Raw genomic sequence first — 16,517 nt, forward strand, 5'->3', positions numbered from 1 at the left:
AGGCGTACTATAAGTGCTTGTTGGATGAATGAGTGAGACATGAAGTCAAAGATTTTAAAAACTTTGCTCTACAGTTTGAAAATTCTCTTTTTATGAATCTATCATCAGGCTGAGAAATAAATGACCTGGTTCCTGATTCCATCTGTACTGCTTATTATTTTTAACATGAGCCTTATAATACCCCACAAGCTAGTTTGAAAGATCAAAAGAAATAATAAATAGCTTTAAATATTCAACTGCTTTATAACCTAGCATGGAATTGGATCCTGAGCAGTATATACAATAAACTAAGGCCTTTGTTCCTGCCTTTGGGAAGATGCTACTCTAGATGGGCATGACAAAGTTTAACACCACAAATGTAAAAGGATATGGTATAAAATGTGTGGGATGATTCTCAATTTTTTTTTCCTAGAACATAGACATTCTGTGTTGAAGAAGAGATTGGCTCAGTAGCACCAAGCAATGACATGTCTGTGAAGCATTTAAGTGAGAAGGAACCTGTCTTCTGGAGCAGTGTTTTACAAATTTGGCAATATATTGGAATAAACAGTGAAGCTTTTAAAAATCCCGTTACCTAGGCCACATCCAAAGCTAATTACGTTAGAATATGTGGAAGTGAGATTTGCGAATCAGTATTTTTAAAATCTTTCCAAAGTGATTCCAATATATAGCCAAATTTGAGACTGAATCTCCAAAGCTGTGCTTCTCCAACTCAAATCACCTGAAAATTTTGTTGAAATGTAGGTTCTGATCCAACAGGGTCTAAGGCAGTGCCTGAGATTCTGCATTCCTAAAACGTTCCCAGGTGATGCTGATGCTGCTGGAACAAGGACCACACTTGGAACAGCAATTTTCTAAAGGATTAATATATCACATGTCAGGTAGTAAAAGAAGGGACATGGAACCTACGTACCAAGCAGCATGCTGGGAACTTTACATTTATCATCTCATTTAATCTTTAAAACAATCATGAAGGAATATTATTGCTCTCATTTTAGAAATGAAGAGACTGGGGTTGAGTGGGTAAATCATTGCCTGAGGCTGGACAGCTTATTCATGATGGAACCTGGATTTAAACATAGGCATGTCTAACAGCAAAGCCCATAGGCTAATAGAAATTGTTGGAAACTTTCAAATGCTAAGCAGATGCTTTTCGATGTGAAATGGTAGGCAGTCTACAGCCATACCACTCTGAAAGCACCTGATCTCATCTGAAATGGTAGGCAATGTCTTTATTACTTTTCTTAAGTGCATGAAGATTGTGCCTACAATGATGCTAAGTTTGATTTCACATTCCTGCCTCAAGTAGTATATATAGGCAGGTAAAGAACCAGGTACTGTGTATGCCTGTAACCTGGGGCCATGCTCTCTAGTGTTATGGTATCAAAGATATCCTAGAGAAGTTACAGTAGAATGAGAATAAATACTAATAGCAAAATAATAGTGCTGGTAGAGAATGTCAAAATTCAAAAGTAAAACACAAACATTTTATTTTTCAGTTACTGATATCAAAGGATTGTTGCTTCTGGAGGGAGAAATTGTATTTCCTGAAAATATTTAGCTCTAACTCCTTGATTCAAATGTCCTTCCAAATGAAAATATCTCTTGATTAAAGAGATGGGAATTGAAACTAGAGACACCAAATAGGCACCTTTTCAAAATTCTAAGTGAGATTGCATGGTGGTCCCCAGTTTAAAGCAGCCTTATTTGAGGCAAATATTCTATCTATTTTAGACATTGTTTTAGACATTGTAGATATCTCTGCTCCTGTTTGTTTTTTTTAAGTGATTTTTTTTTCCCCTCTTCTTTCAGGAAGCTGAAAAATGAACTCTTAGAAGCAAAACGTAGAAGTGGGAAAACTCAACAAGAGGCCAGCAGAGTTTGTGTTCACTGTCACAGAAACCTGGGCCTAATCTTTGACCGGGGAGACCCTTGTCAGGCTTGCTCACTAAGGGTATGCAGGGAGTGTCGAGTTGCAGGCCCCGATGGCAGCTGGAAGTGCACTGTCTGTGACAAAATCGCGTGAGTTTCCTGATGTTTCATGGAAAGTGGAGATTGATGACTGAAGGGATTGGAGTGGGGAAAGCAAAAGAGAAAAAGAATATTTTAAGTTTAAGGATAAAGAGTGCAGGTGAAATTACAGCCCAATCACAGGCTTGGCAATGCCTTGGCAGGGCTCTGGGGTGTGTGTGTGTGTGTGTGTGTGCGAGAGAGAGAGAGAGAGAGATACAGAAAGAATATTTTTTAAAAAACTGCAAAGCATTGTAAAATTGGAAGCCTCACTGAACCATATCTCTTTCTTTTTAATCATTATTAATATTATTATTTTAGGGACAGGGTCTCACTCTCACCCTGGCTGGAGTGTAGTGGCTGTTATCATGGCTCACTGAAGCCTCGACCTCCTGGGCTCAAGTGATCCACTCATCTCAGCCTCCAGAATAGCTGAGACTACAGGCATGCACCACTACACGCAGCTAATTGAATGGCAGGGTCTTGCTGTGTTGTCCAGGCTGGTCTTGCACTCCTGAACTGAAGGGATCCTCCAGCCTTGGCCTCCCAAAGTGCTAGGATTACAGGCATGAGCCACTGCACCCGGCCACTCTTTCTGTATTTCAAAACTTCCCCTGAGCATCCTTGTCTCAGGGCCCCTCTTGGCTTCACGTGGCTCCTCAGAGGGCATAGATAATTTCCCTGAGACATTCTTAGACATTTGAGGTGACTGGCAATATGATTCTCACATGTTCAGCCTGCTCTGCACATCAGCTGACAAGCAAAGCTGGAGTACTTCCCGAATTTCCTCCAAACCAAATTTCCTCCAAATTCTTTCTCATTCCTTGAGAAAGAATGAAGGGAGAGAACCTTCCCATTTGCCTCTCTGTTTAGCCTGTGGGAGTGCAGTAAGCACAAATTTCACTTTGCCAACTTGGGTGAAAGCCAAGAGTCATTGTTTTCTCAGTTCAGTTAAACCAGTCTTAGTCTGATTCAGTCTCTACTGCTCCCCTCCTTTTGAGAAATTTCCCCTGAATCCACTGGTATGTTTTCTCCCTCCCAGTGTCTGCCTCCTCTGCTCTGGGAGGTGCCTCATAATCTCATCTCAAGGCAGCTGAGTGTTCATCTACCTTTCCTGTGAATCCAATTCATTGTTTTTTGTTTTGTTTTTTGCCTAGTTAACTCATCCTGTTACAGTAGTTTAGGGGCTGTCTTGGGAGGAAAAGTAAATAGTGAGATAGTAGAAGTGATCTTTCATTTTCATCTTCTCTAAATGAGGACTACTGCTCTGTTGAAGACGCCTATATTCAGTGCTTACATTTTTAGCCAATGTTATGTTCCCTGTACTGTTTCACAAAAGTGATCCTGAATAGAGCAATTCAAACTATGTTTTAATACTGGATTGAGATAAGTAGGGTTATTTTTCTTTAGTTTTTAATTTTTGTGAATACGTAGCAGGTATATATATTTATGGGGTACATGAGATATTTTGATACAGGCTTGCAATATGTAATAATTACATCAGGGTAAATGGAGTATCTATTACCTCAAGAATTTATCCTTTGTGTTACAAACAATCCAACTATACTCTTTTAGTTATTTTTAAATGTAAAATTAAATTATTATTGACTATAGTCACCCAGTTATGCTATCAAGTACTATATCTTATTTATTCTGTCTAACTATTTTTATACCTGTTAGCCATCTCCGCTTCCCTTGACCCCCACTACCCTTCCCAGCCTCTGGTAACCATCCTTCCACTCTCTATGTCCATGAGTTAAATTGTTTTAATTTTTAGCTCCCACAAATAAGTGAGAACATGTAAAGTTTGTCTTTCTGTGCCTAGCTTATTTCACTTAATATAATGGCCTCTATTTTCATCCACGTTGTTGCAAATGACTGGATCTCATTCCTTTTTATAGCTGATTAGTACTCCATTGTGTATATGTACCACATTTTCTTCATCCATTTATCTGTTGATGAGCACTTAGGTTGCTTCCAAATCTTGGCTATTGTGAATAGTGCTGCAGTAAACATGGGAGTGCAGATATCTCTTCAATATACTGATTTCTTTTCTTTTGGGTATATACCTAGGATTGTTAGATCGTATGGTAGCTCTATTTTTAGTAGTTTAAGGAACCTCCAAACCGTTCTCCTAGTTGTACTAATTTACATTTTCACCAACAGTGTGTGAGAGTTCCTTTTCCTCTACATTCTCACCAGCATTTGTTATTGCCTGTCTTTTGGATAAAAGCCATTCTAACTGGAGTGAGATAATAGCTCATTGTAGTTTTGTCATGCATTTATCTGATGATCAATGTTATTGAACACATTTTCATATGCGTGTTTGCCATTTGCATGTCTTCTTTTGAGAAATGTCTGTTCAGTTCATTTGCCCATTTTAATCAGATTATTAGATTTCTTCCTAATCAGATTATTAGATTTTTTTGTAGAGTTGTTCAAGCTCCTTATATATTCTGATTATTAATCCCTTGTCAGATGGGTACTTTGCAAATATTTTCTCCCATTCTGCAAGTTGTCTCTTCACTTTGTTGACTGTATCCTTTGCTGTGCAGAAGCTTTTTAACTTGATATGATCCTATTTGTTCATGTTTGCTTTGATTGCCTGTGCTTGTGGGGTATTTCTCAAAAAGTGCTTGCCCAGACCAATGTCCTAGATATTTTTCTGCAAAGTTTTCTTATAGTAGTTTCATAGTTTGAGGTCTTAGATTTAAGTATTTAATCCACTCTGATTTGATTTTTGTATGTGGTGAGAGATATGGGTCTAGTTTCATTCTATGCATGTGGATATCCAGTTTTCCCAGCGCCACTTGTTGAAGAGACTGTCCTTTCCCCAATGTATGATTCTGGCACTTTTGTAGAAAATGAGCTCACTGTAGATGTATGTATATGTTTCTTCGTTTTTTATTCGGTTCCATCGGTCTTTGAATCTGTTTTTATACTAGTACCATGCTGATTTGTGTATGCAATACAGCATAAAAACATAGAAATTATAGTTCTGTGGTATAATTTGAAGTCAGGTAATGTGATTCCTCTAGTTTTCTTTTTGCTCAGGACAGCTTTGGCCATTCTGGGTCTTTGGTGGTTCCATGTAAATTTTAAGATTGTTTTTTTGCAGTTCTGTGAAAAATGTAATTTGTATCTTAACAGAGAATGCATTGAATCTGTAGATTGCTTTAGATAAACAGTTTTAAAGAAACGAATCTTTTAAGTTCTTTTATTACTTACTTTGGATACGTTATTTTGATTTACTTAAGCAATTATTCTCAATTCTTTATCTCACATAAATAAATTTTTCTTAGTCCTTTCTGTCATCAGCAAACTTCCTTCTCCAGATCTGGGAGGATGAACAGTGATGAAATAAACAATATATGGATTTCAACATAATCTTTTACTGATTTGAAGGAGCTCTTTATATATTTTACGTACAAGCTATGTTGGTTACCTATATTGCAGATATCCTCTCTCACCTCCTGACTTGGCTTTCCATTGTCTTAATGGTATCATTTTATGAGCAGAAATCTCTACTTTTTAGTAGTTCCATTTGTTAATTTTTTCCTGGATTACTAGAGGGATTTTTTTCTGAATCCTGTTGAAGAAAACTTTCCCTAACACCAAAATCATGAAAATATTCTCCTATGTGATGTTTTATAATTGTTATTGTCTTACCTTTTATCTTTAAACTTATAATCCATCTGAAACTTATTTTTTGTGCATACTGTGAATTAGAAACTGATTTTTATATTTTAATATGGGAATTATGCAGTGGCTGATTTGAGTATCCTAGATAACTCTATTCAATGATGTTTGTTAATTGCATTGTCCAAGTCTTCCATATACTTAGTGATTTTGAATCTGCATATCCAATCAGATATCGAGAAAGGTATGCTAAACTCTCTCAATAATAATTGTGGATTTTCTATTTATCCTTTTAGTTCTGATTATATTTGCTTTATATATTTAGATTTACTACATAGTTACCCTTTCCACTGCTCTTTATTCTTTGCTATATCTCTATGCTTCCATCAGAATAATTTTTCTTCTTCCTAAAGGGTACCCTTTAGTATTTCCTTTAGTGTGGCTTTGCTGGTGGTGAATACTCTCAATTTTTTTCTTAGCATGGCTTTATTTCACTCTTAATTTTCAAATATGTTTGCACTGCTTATTGAATCCTAGGTTGGATGTTATTAACTTTCAGTAATTTGAAGATTCTATTGGCTTCTGATTTCCAGTGTTTTTATTAGGAAATCAGCTATCAGTATATTATTGTTCCTTTGAAGGTAATATTTTTAAAACGTTTTTAATATTTTCCCCTTTTTGTCGTGTTTTCAACAGTTACTATAACAAACCTATGTCTGATTTTCTTTGTATTTATCTATTTTGATGTTCCTAGAACATCTTGAACCTGTACATTAATATCTTTTGTCATATTTGAAAATTTCTCAGGGAATATCTCTTTAGATATTTCTTTTCCCCCATTATCTGTCTCCTCTATGCCAGGTAGTCAAGATATGCATCTTAGTAATATTCAGCATCTTTTAGATATCTTTATGCTCCCTTCTGTATTTGTTATCCATTTACATCTCTAAACTCAGTTTGTATATTTTGTCTGACCTATATTTCAGTTCATGAATCCTGCCTTTGTGTCCAATTTGCTATTAAACACATCCATTTAATTCTTAACTTCAGTTACTGTGTTTTTCAGTTTTAGAATTTTCATTTTGCCTCTGTTATGTTTTCTAACCGTCTGCTGACCTACTCATTTTTTTCTTGTAATTTCTTGAAGTAATTATTTGGAATTATGTTAAAATGTATAAATTATAGATCTATTATCTGAGTCCCCTACGGGACTATTTCTAGTGTTTATTGTTTATTGTGGTTTTGGTCATGTCTTTCTTCCTATAAACCTAGTGGTTTTTTATTGATGGCCAAAATATATGAAGAAATGGTAGGACTTAATGAGACTCTGTATAATATGCCTCTATTGAGAATGTACATTTTTCTTCTGAAAGGGAATTAGGATAAGGCTCTTGCATATGTAAGATTACCTTAATCAAGTCAAGGATTGAACTAATTTCAAAATTGGGACCTTGGTCCCCATGAGGGCTGATCTGTTTCTGGATCACGTAAACTCATAGGGAATACTCCTTCAGAGGCTCATAACATGCCTATTAGATAAGAGAGGCAATTGGTTTTATATTTTATGGATAGTGTAAATAAGAACGCTAAGAGTTAGATGTGTGTTAGTAGAGTTGGGATGAGTTTAAAAGTTTTGGGGTTTTTTGTTTGTTTGTTTGTTTGCTTGCTTGTTTTTTCACATAGCTCTTTTCCCACCGGATTCTGCCAAGATGAGATTTTCCATTTTAGAGCAATGAAGAAGAAAATTGAATTTTAACTAATGACTGATTTGCTAGTCCTCAACTATGGAGTCTGAGGATTTATGGGGGAATTTCTCAATAACTATTTCTCTAAATTTATAAAATACTATTTGATCTTTAGTATTTATTTTTGTCATTTATATTCCATGTTTGTTCACCCTCTTCTTTACACCCAAGGCCCTCACTCACTTAGACAACAGTAACCAGGGACTGTGACTCAAAAACTCTTCAATCAATTATAAGTCATCTCAAGCTTCTGTACCGGGAGAAGAATTTTATCTTTAACTTCTAAATATCACTATCTAAATATATCTATCTAAATATCATTACAAGGTAATTACTGAGGTATACTTTTCAATACAAGATCCAAGGAGATTGTGTATTCACACATTTTGCCATCAACTAATCTGCTAGTTAGTACGGATGATAACTAGAGGCCTAAGTCACTCATACCGCTCTCCTACATTTTATCAGATTAGGTTATTTTAATGAGAAATTAACTTTTAATATAAGTCAGTGGAATTTGGAGATTGTTTTAGAAGCTAGCCTACCCAAATTAATACAACCCTTTCCTGTGGTTTTTCCCTTAATACTTACATGCTCTATATTTTACTTATTTATCTTATTATTTTTCTTTCTCCACTAGAATGTAAGGGCAGGAGTTTTTATCTGTACTGTTCACTGATGTAGTTCTAGTGCCTAAAATAATGTCTATAGTAGGTACTCAATGAATACTTGTTAAATGAACAGATAGATGAATGGATAAACAAACAAATGAACAATTGAATGGATGAATAAATGGTTGGCCTCTACTTAAAGTGTATCAGGCTTAAGCAAGTGGAACAAATGTAGAACAATTGTGGTTTTCTTCTGTCAGGAGCATGGGATTAAAAAGAAATGAGCCATGCCAAATACATTTGCTCTCTGAACAAAGTAAATTCCTAACTGTCACGTAAAGATGTAACATAAGTTGTTGTCAGAGGGTATAAGAATAAATAATAACAAATCAAAACTTCCATGTCTTCCTTGGGACATGTTAATGCATTGATACAGAACTTCTGAATCAATTGCACTAATTTTATTGGTGTAACAATAATTTAATAGACCCAAATATCCACCTATATAATTAATCCATTCATTAACCCATCCATCTATCTTTCCCACACATTTATTGATAACCTGTTAAGTATACTAGGGACTAAGGATACAAAGTTGAATAAAAAATGGACTGTCTTCAATGGTTGCACAGTATAAGGAGGAAGATGAGTTTATTATTTTATTCATAAATTTCTGTCTTGATGCATTAAAATGTCTTAAGGAAGAAACAGCTCTTTCAATGTGTGATTCTAACCCTTCTATGACAACAACTTGTCTTTTAGTTATATCCTTCTGTGACAGCTAGAAATTTACATGATGAGTATTTAATTTGATATATCAAAATTACTTCTCATTTTTAAAGCTGAAAATCAGAGTACATTACTTCTCCAACATTGCAACTGTTAGTCTGTGTGATATTAGAGACTTAAACTATCTCTCAGTATTGGAAGTATCTTGTTTGCTATTCATGGAGTGGTTTTCAAAACGGAAGCATAAATGATATTTTATTGGCAGCAAACACTCTTTGTTTGTTGTGAGAGAATATTGCAGCCCCACTGAGCTGTCTCTATATTTAATAGACCATAAAATTGAAATTCCCACCCTGACCTCTAAGAGATGAGATGAGTCAGAAGGTGACTCACTCTCTAATCAGTTGGAAGTAAATGACCTTTATTGTCATTTACTTTGGATTGGGTAAAAGTAAAGAGCTTTTATTGCTTTAGCACTGAAACGATTACAGCAAGGACTGACAGAGGAAGGTTACCTGTTACAATGGGCTGAGCAGGCCCTGACATTTTCTCCAATCCCTTCTGATTCTAACAAGTTGGCTATTGTAAGCCTAGTTTTTAAACTCTATAAAAAACATGATAAAAGGGACCTTGACACAGCCAGTTAATTCATTTTTCTATCTTAATAATACCTACAAAATTCCACATTGTTATGTTAGCTGAGGCAGTTGCAGTCCAACACAAAGACAGTCATAATGATCATTTTTTCTAATTAGTACCCAATTGAATTCAGAAAAGCCCCAAAGATAAAAGCAACATGAGTTGGAACAAAACATGAAATATTTTTTCTTTTTTTCTTTTTTTTTGAGATGGAGTCTTGCTCTGTCACCCAAGCCAGAGTGCAGTGGCGCAATCTCGACTCACTACAGCCTCTGCCTCCCAGGTTCAAGTGATTCTCCTGCCTCAGTTTCCCAAGTGGCTGGGACTACAGGCATGTGCCACCACACCCAGCTAATTTTGTTGTATTTTTAGTAGAGATGGGGTTTCACTGAGTTGGCCAGGCTGGTCTCAAATTCCTGACCTCAAGTGATCCACCCACCTTAGTCTTCGAAGTGCTGGTATTATAGGTGTGAGCCACTGTGTCCCGCCAAAACATGAAATACTTCTAATATGGCATTGATGGGCAGATCTTACATTCATGCTATGTTGCAACATATTACCGTGCTATATGCCCTTGTGAGAATCTTTGTCTTTTTAAATTAGGAAGATCCTGATATTTTTATTTTTGATTGATTGGTAATGATTACTGCAATGGATAAAATATAACTGAAATAGATGAAAAATATTGAGTGTTTATCAGTAAAATAGATTTCAAAAAAGATAATACTGATGGATGGAACATACACAGAGTGCAGAAGACGATGTATACACCTTTGTTATAAGAAAGAGAAATACAGCCCCTGACATCTGGAAATTGGGCTCACACTGACAAACCTAGTCCCTTGATGTTAAGAGCTGGTCTTGCACTTACAGGTAGGCCTTACTGTTATCCTGTTGGACATCAAGCAGTCTCAGGGTACCAGAATCTCACAAGATCATTCTACAACAATAATAAAGTAAACAAAGCAAGAACACTTTATAATCTTATCTAAGCATAGATGAAAACAAGGTGACTGTTGAAACTGCAAATTACCGAACATCCCCATTAGTCAAGAGACTAATGTGAATAACCTCCTACTTTCTTACCAATTAGAGCTTTAGCCTAGCATTAGTCTGCCATCCTTCTAAATAAAATTTATCAAGATACCAATGATAGAATTGTCCCCACTCTCTGACATCGCTTAATCCAGAGAAAATCCTTGCTCCATCTAACTCTCCCGAAAATTACTAACATAAACCCAAATCCTATAGTAAATCCTTTCAAGTGCCCTCTTACTGAGACTCTCCATGATTCCTCATGGTATGTGGAGATTTTTTTTTTCATTATTATGGGCAAAAATCTCAACATGTTTGTCCATAGGTGGGACAAGCATCTGGTCATCTTTGGCCTGATGAGTGAGTATTGGTAATTGCCACATAGGTCATTTCAAAATTACTTCTAATTTAGCAAATTTTCATAGTGCAGCTACAAGGGAAAGATTCATATTGGAGTAGTCCCACATTTACCCAAAGATTTCTTGAATGGCAAGAAGCTATTTTTAGTCCCTTGACATGCTATTTTGCATCAACTATCAATTATATACAAGTGCCTCCATGCTTGTATAGAATGAGGTGTTCACTATGAGTATGGTACCTTAATAGCTATATAAACTAGAAAGATTTTTAAATCTAAAAATATAGTACATATCCAAGATACTCTATAATACATATGGTTTAAACAATAATAAAAATAGCCCCTGTGTATTCATTACCCAGTCTAAGAATTAGAACATCTTGTTTTGTATTTTTCATTCCCTTGCTTTACTTTATGGTTTTACTGCATTTGGATGTGTCTCTAAGTAACATGTTTTCTAGTTTTGTATTTTTGAATATTATGGAAATGGAAATCATACTACCTGTATTCTTTTGTGATGTTTTTATCTCAACAACATGTTTGTGAAATACATCCATGTTCGTGTGAATAACATTACGTTCATCTACACTGTTGTTACATTCCCTTAATGCATCTATTTTCTGGTCAACAGACATTTAGATTGTTTCAGTTTATAATTTTACCAAAAAATGCTGCCATGACATTCTTATACATATGGCCTGACAAACATGTATGAGTGTGTACACTCAACTGTGGGATTCTTAAATCTGTGGATCACGACCTATTGGTAGGTAGTAACTAGCATTAAAAACAAGTGGTGGGATTTTTAATCTGTGGATCATGACCCATTGGTGGATACTAACTAACATTAAAAAAAAGTGGAGTAAAAAGTGTCAGTATAGATATACATATATATATGTGTGTGTGTGTGTGTATGTGTATACTTATACGTGTGTGTATTTATTTTCTGAATTGTGACATAAAATATATTTCTTATTGCGACCTCTGCCAAAAATGCTTGAGAAGACTACGGCAGGTTGTGCATCTGGGAATGAAATTGCACACCAAACGGTATGAGCATTTTCAGCTTGACAAGATAATGTTAAATTCTTTTTTATAGTGGTTGTAACAATTAAAACCCCACTAGCATTGTATAAGTGTTTCCTTTACTTCATGATCTTACCAACACTTGGCTTCATGAACATTTTTTATTTTTTCCAAACTGATAGATATAAAGGAATATCTCCCTATAGTTTCAATTTGCATTTTACTGCTTAAGGATGAGGTTGAGCAGCTTTTCATATATTTATTAGCTTTTTGTGGTTCTTTTTCTGTGATATGAGTGTTTATGTGTATTGCACAATTTTATTTTAGGTGCTGGTCTTTTCCTTATTAATTTGGAGGTACTCTTTATGCCTCCCTTCATCTCTAAATATGTTTTTGCTTTGAAGGCTATTTTTTCTGTTATTAATACAATTACATCAAATTTCTTTTGGTTAATAGCTGCATACATGTTTTTCCAACATTTGACTTTAAACCTTTCTGTGTCCGTATGTTTAAGGTGAGTCTCTTTTATGTGGCATATATATTATTTTAAAATATAGTATATGTTACATGTATTTTAATACTTGTTATACTTATATGCTACATACATTACATATGTGCTGTATATACATATACCTGATATATATACTATATGTAATTTTTAACATTTAATCTCATAATATTGTTTCTTAAATTATAGAGTTTAGTCTGTACTCACTGATTACTGCAATATTTACATTTATTTCTATTATCATTGTGATTCCTGAAATATTTGCGTTTATTTATTTTATCTGTAGATTCATTAAAGTGTATTTTTCTCATCCCATGTTATCCTTTCTACTGGTATCCGTATTATATGCTTTTTTCATTTTCAGTGGTTACCCTGGAAATTATAACATTTATGTTTAACTTTGCAAATCAATAGCTAAAAGAAACTTGGTATTCTTGAACTCTAAATATTATTTTCCTGGCTGATACATTATTTTTGTCCTTTGTTTTAGACATTTCTTATTGTATAATCCAACAATTTATGTCATCTCATTTTTCTTTATAAATCAATGTTTGTTTAGATTTTTATATATTTTATCAATTTCATTGTTCACCATTTCTTTTTATACCTCAGACCTATTTTACCTCTCCTGAAGTATAGTCTTTAAAAGTTCCTTTAGTGAGAATCTATTTGGTGATAAATTATCTGTTTTCATTTTGTTGAAAATTTCTTTCTTTTTTTTTTTTTTTTTTGAGATTTCAGCTTGGATGCATTTTATTATGAAAGTAGTATAATTATATTCAAGAATTGGTTAACCTTTTATCTCACTAAATAAATTTCAATATTCATTATAAATAACAAATTCAAGCATTTAAAATATTATTTATATATTCTTAATTTTTGTTGTTTGTTTTAATTACACATGTCAATCCTGTTATGGAATGACATCAACATCCCCTTGACAAGAGGATATTTTTAAATTTCCACATGTACATTTTAAGAGTTTGATACAACCCTATTTATCTATGATTTTCTCTTTCCTATAATTAATAATTTTCACTGTAGAAGACTCACTTATAAAAGTGTATATTATCATCATATTTGGATGATAAACTAAAATTTTGAAATATTTAGAAGCATTGATATGAACTCATTAAAATTATCAGAATCACTTCATATAAAATGATATTTAATATTTTCTTATACATAAATTAGTGACATTAATTGTTTTATACTTTTAATTTAATTTGATTGTGAAAACTTTCTATGTGTTTTTTTTTATTTTTTTATTTGTATAAAATTAAAGTCTTTATTTTATTTTATTTTTTTTTCCCTTTTCCTATTCTATTCTTTTTTTTTTATTATTATACTTTAAGTTTTAGGGTACATGTGCACATTGTGCAGGTTAGTTACATATGTATACATGTGCCATTCTGGTGCACTGCACCCACTAACTCGTCATCTAGCATTAGGTATATCTCCCAATGCTATCCCTCCCCCCTCCCCCCACCCCACAACAGTCCCCAGAGTGTGATATTCCCCTTCCTGTGTCCATGTGATCTCATTGTTCAATTCCCACCTATGAGTGAGAATATGCGGTGTTTGGTTTTTTGTTCTTGCGATAGTTTACTGAGAATGATGGTTTCCAATTTCATCCATGTCCCTACAAAGGACATGAACTCATCATTTTTTACGGCTGCATAGTATTCCATGGTGTATATGTGCCACATTTTCTTAATCCAGTCTATCATTGTTGGACATTTGGGTTGGTTCCAAGTCTTTGCTATTGTGAATAATGCCGCAATAAACATACGTGTGCATGTGTCTTTATAGCAGCATGATTTATAGTCCTTTGGGTATATACCCAGTAATGGGATGGCTGGGTCAAACGGTATTTCTAGTTCTAGATCCCTGAGGAATTGCCACACTGACTTCCACAATGGTTGAACTAGTTTACAGTCCCACCAACAGTGTAAAAGTGTTCCTATTTCTCCACATCCTCTCCAGCACCTGTTGTTTCCTGACTTTTTAATGATTGCCATTCTAACTGGTGTGAGATGATATCTCATAGTGGTTTTGATTTGCATTTCTCTGATGGCCAGTGATGATGAGCATTTTTTCATGTGTTTTTTGGCTGCATAAATGTCTTCTTTTGAGAAGTGTCTGTTCATATCCTTTGCCCACTTTTTGATGGGGTTGTTTGTTTTTTTCTTGTAAATTTGTTTGAGTTCATTGTAGATTCTGGATATTAGCCCTTTGTCAGATGAGTAGGTTGCGAAAATTTTCTCCCATGTTGTAGGTTGCCTGTTCACTCTGATGGTAGTTTCTTTTGCTGTGCAGAAGCTCTTTAGTTTAATTAGATCCCATTTGTCAATTTTGTCTTTTGTTGCCATTGCTTTTGGTGTTTTGGACATGAAGTCCTTGCCCACGCCTATGTCCTGAATGGTAATGCCTAGGTTTTCTTCTAGGGTTTTTATGGTTTTAGGTCTAAAGTTTAAGTCTTTAATCCATCTTGAATTGATTTTTGTATAAGGTGTAAGGAAGGGATCCAGTTTCAGCTTTCTACATATGGCTAGCCAGTTTTCCCAGCACCATTTATTAAATAGGGAATCCTTTCCCCATTGCTTGTTTTCCTCAGGTTTGTCAAAGATCAGATAGTTGTAGGTATGCGGTGTTATTTCTGAGGGCCCTGTTCTGTTCCATTCATCTATATCTCTGTTTTGGTACCAGTACCATGCTGTTTTGGTTACTGTAGCCTTGTAGTATAGTTTGAAGTCAGGTAGTGTGATGCCTCCAGCTTTGTTCTTTTGGCTTAGGATTGACTTGGCAATGCGGGCTCTTTTTTGGTTCCATATGAACTTTAAAGTAGTTTTTTCCAATTCTGTGAAGAAAGTCATTGGTAGCTTAGCTTGATGGGGATGGCATTGAATCTGTAAATGACCTTGGGCAGTATGGCCATTTTCACGATATTGATTCTTCCTACCCATGAGCATGGAATGTTCTTCCATTTGTTTGTATCCTCTTTTATTTCCTTGAGCAGTGGTTTGTAGTTCTCCTTGAAGAGGTCCTTCACATCCCTTGTAAGTTGGATTCCTAGGTATTTTATTCTCTTTGAAGCAATTGTGAATGGGAGTTCACTCATGATTTGGCTCTCTGTTTGTCTTTTATTGGTGTATAAGAATGCTTGTGATTTTTGTACATTGATTTTGTATCCTGAGACTTTGCTGAAGTTGCTTATCAGCTGAAGGAGATTTTGGGCTGAGACAATGGGGTTTTCTAGATAAACAATCATGTCATCTGCAAACAGGGACAATTTGACTTCCTCTTTCCTAATTGAATTCCCTTTATTTCCTTCTCCTGCCTGATTGCCCTGGCCAGAACTTCCAACACTATGTTGAATAGGAGCGGTGAGAGAGGGCATCCCTGTCTTGTGCCAGTTTTCAAAGGGAATGCTTCCAGTTTTTGCCCATTCAGTATGATATTGGCTGTGTGTTTGTCATAGATAGCTCTTATTATTTTGAGATACGTCCCATCAATACCTAATTTATTGAGAGTTTTTAGCATGAAGGGTTGTTGAATTTTGTCAAAGGCTTTTTCTGCATCTATTGAGATAATCATGTGGTTTTTGCCTTTGGCTCTGTTTATATGCTGGATTACATTTATTGATTTGTGTATATTGAACCAGCCTTGCATCCCAGGGATGAAGCCCACTTGATCATGGTGGATAAGCTTTTTGATGTGCTGCTGGATTTGGTTTGCCAGTATTTTATTGAGGATTTTTGCATCAATGTTCATCAAGGATATTGGTCTAAAATTCTCTTTTTTTGTTGTGTCTCTGCCCGGCTTTGGTATCAGAATGATGCTGGCCTCATAAAATGAGTTAGGGAGGATTCCCTCCTTTTCTATTGATTGGAATAGTTTCAGAAGCAATGGTACCAGTTCCTCCTTGTACCTCTGGTAGAATTCGGCTGTGAATCCATCTGGTCCTGGACTCTTTTTGGTTGGTAAACTATTGATTATTGCCACAATTTCAGCTCCTGTTATTGGTCTATTCAGAGATTCAACTTCTTCCTGGTTTATTGTTGGGAGGGTGTATGTGTCGAGGAATGTATCCATTTCTTCTAGATTTTCTAGTTTATTTGCGTAGAGGTGTTTGTAGTATTCTCTGATGGTAGTTTGTATTTCTGTGGGATTGGTGGTGATATCCCCTTTATCATTTTTTATTGTGTCTATTTGAT

At 35.0% G+C, this 16,517-nt stretch overlaps 1 protein-coding gene across 3 annotated transcripts in view; it reads left to right on the forward strand.

The window, feature by feature from the left end:
• Positions 1 to 16,517, forward strand: part of SYTL5 (synaptotagmin like 5) — a 227,986-nt gene that overhangs the window by 146,504 nt on the left and 64,965 nt on the right. For all 3 annotated transcript variants that reach the window (XM_019018837.4, XM_055375955.2, XM_063703298.1), the window contains one exon: positions 1,813 to 2,022. In XM_019018837.4, coding sequence (XP_018874382.2) covers positions 1,813 to 2,022 — 210 coding nt within the window. The remainder of the gene's footprint in view (positions 1 to 1,812; positions 2,023 to 16,517) is intronic.

The sequence above is a fragment of the Gorilla gorilla genome, chromosome X, assembly GCF_029281585.2.
Source record: "Gorilla gorilla gorilla isolate KB3781 chromosome X, NHGRI_mGorGor1-v2.1_pri, whole genome shotgun sequence".
Taxonomy (NCBI): Eukaryota; Metazoa; Chordata; class Mammalia; order Primates; family Hominidae; genus Gorilla; species Gorilla gorilla.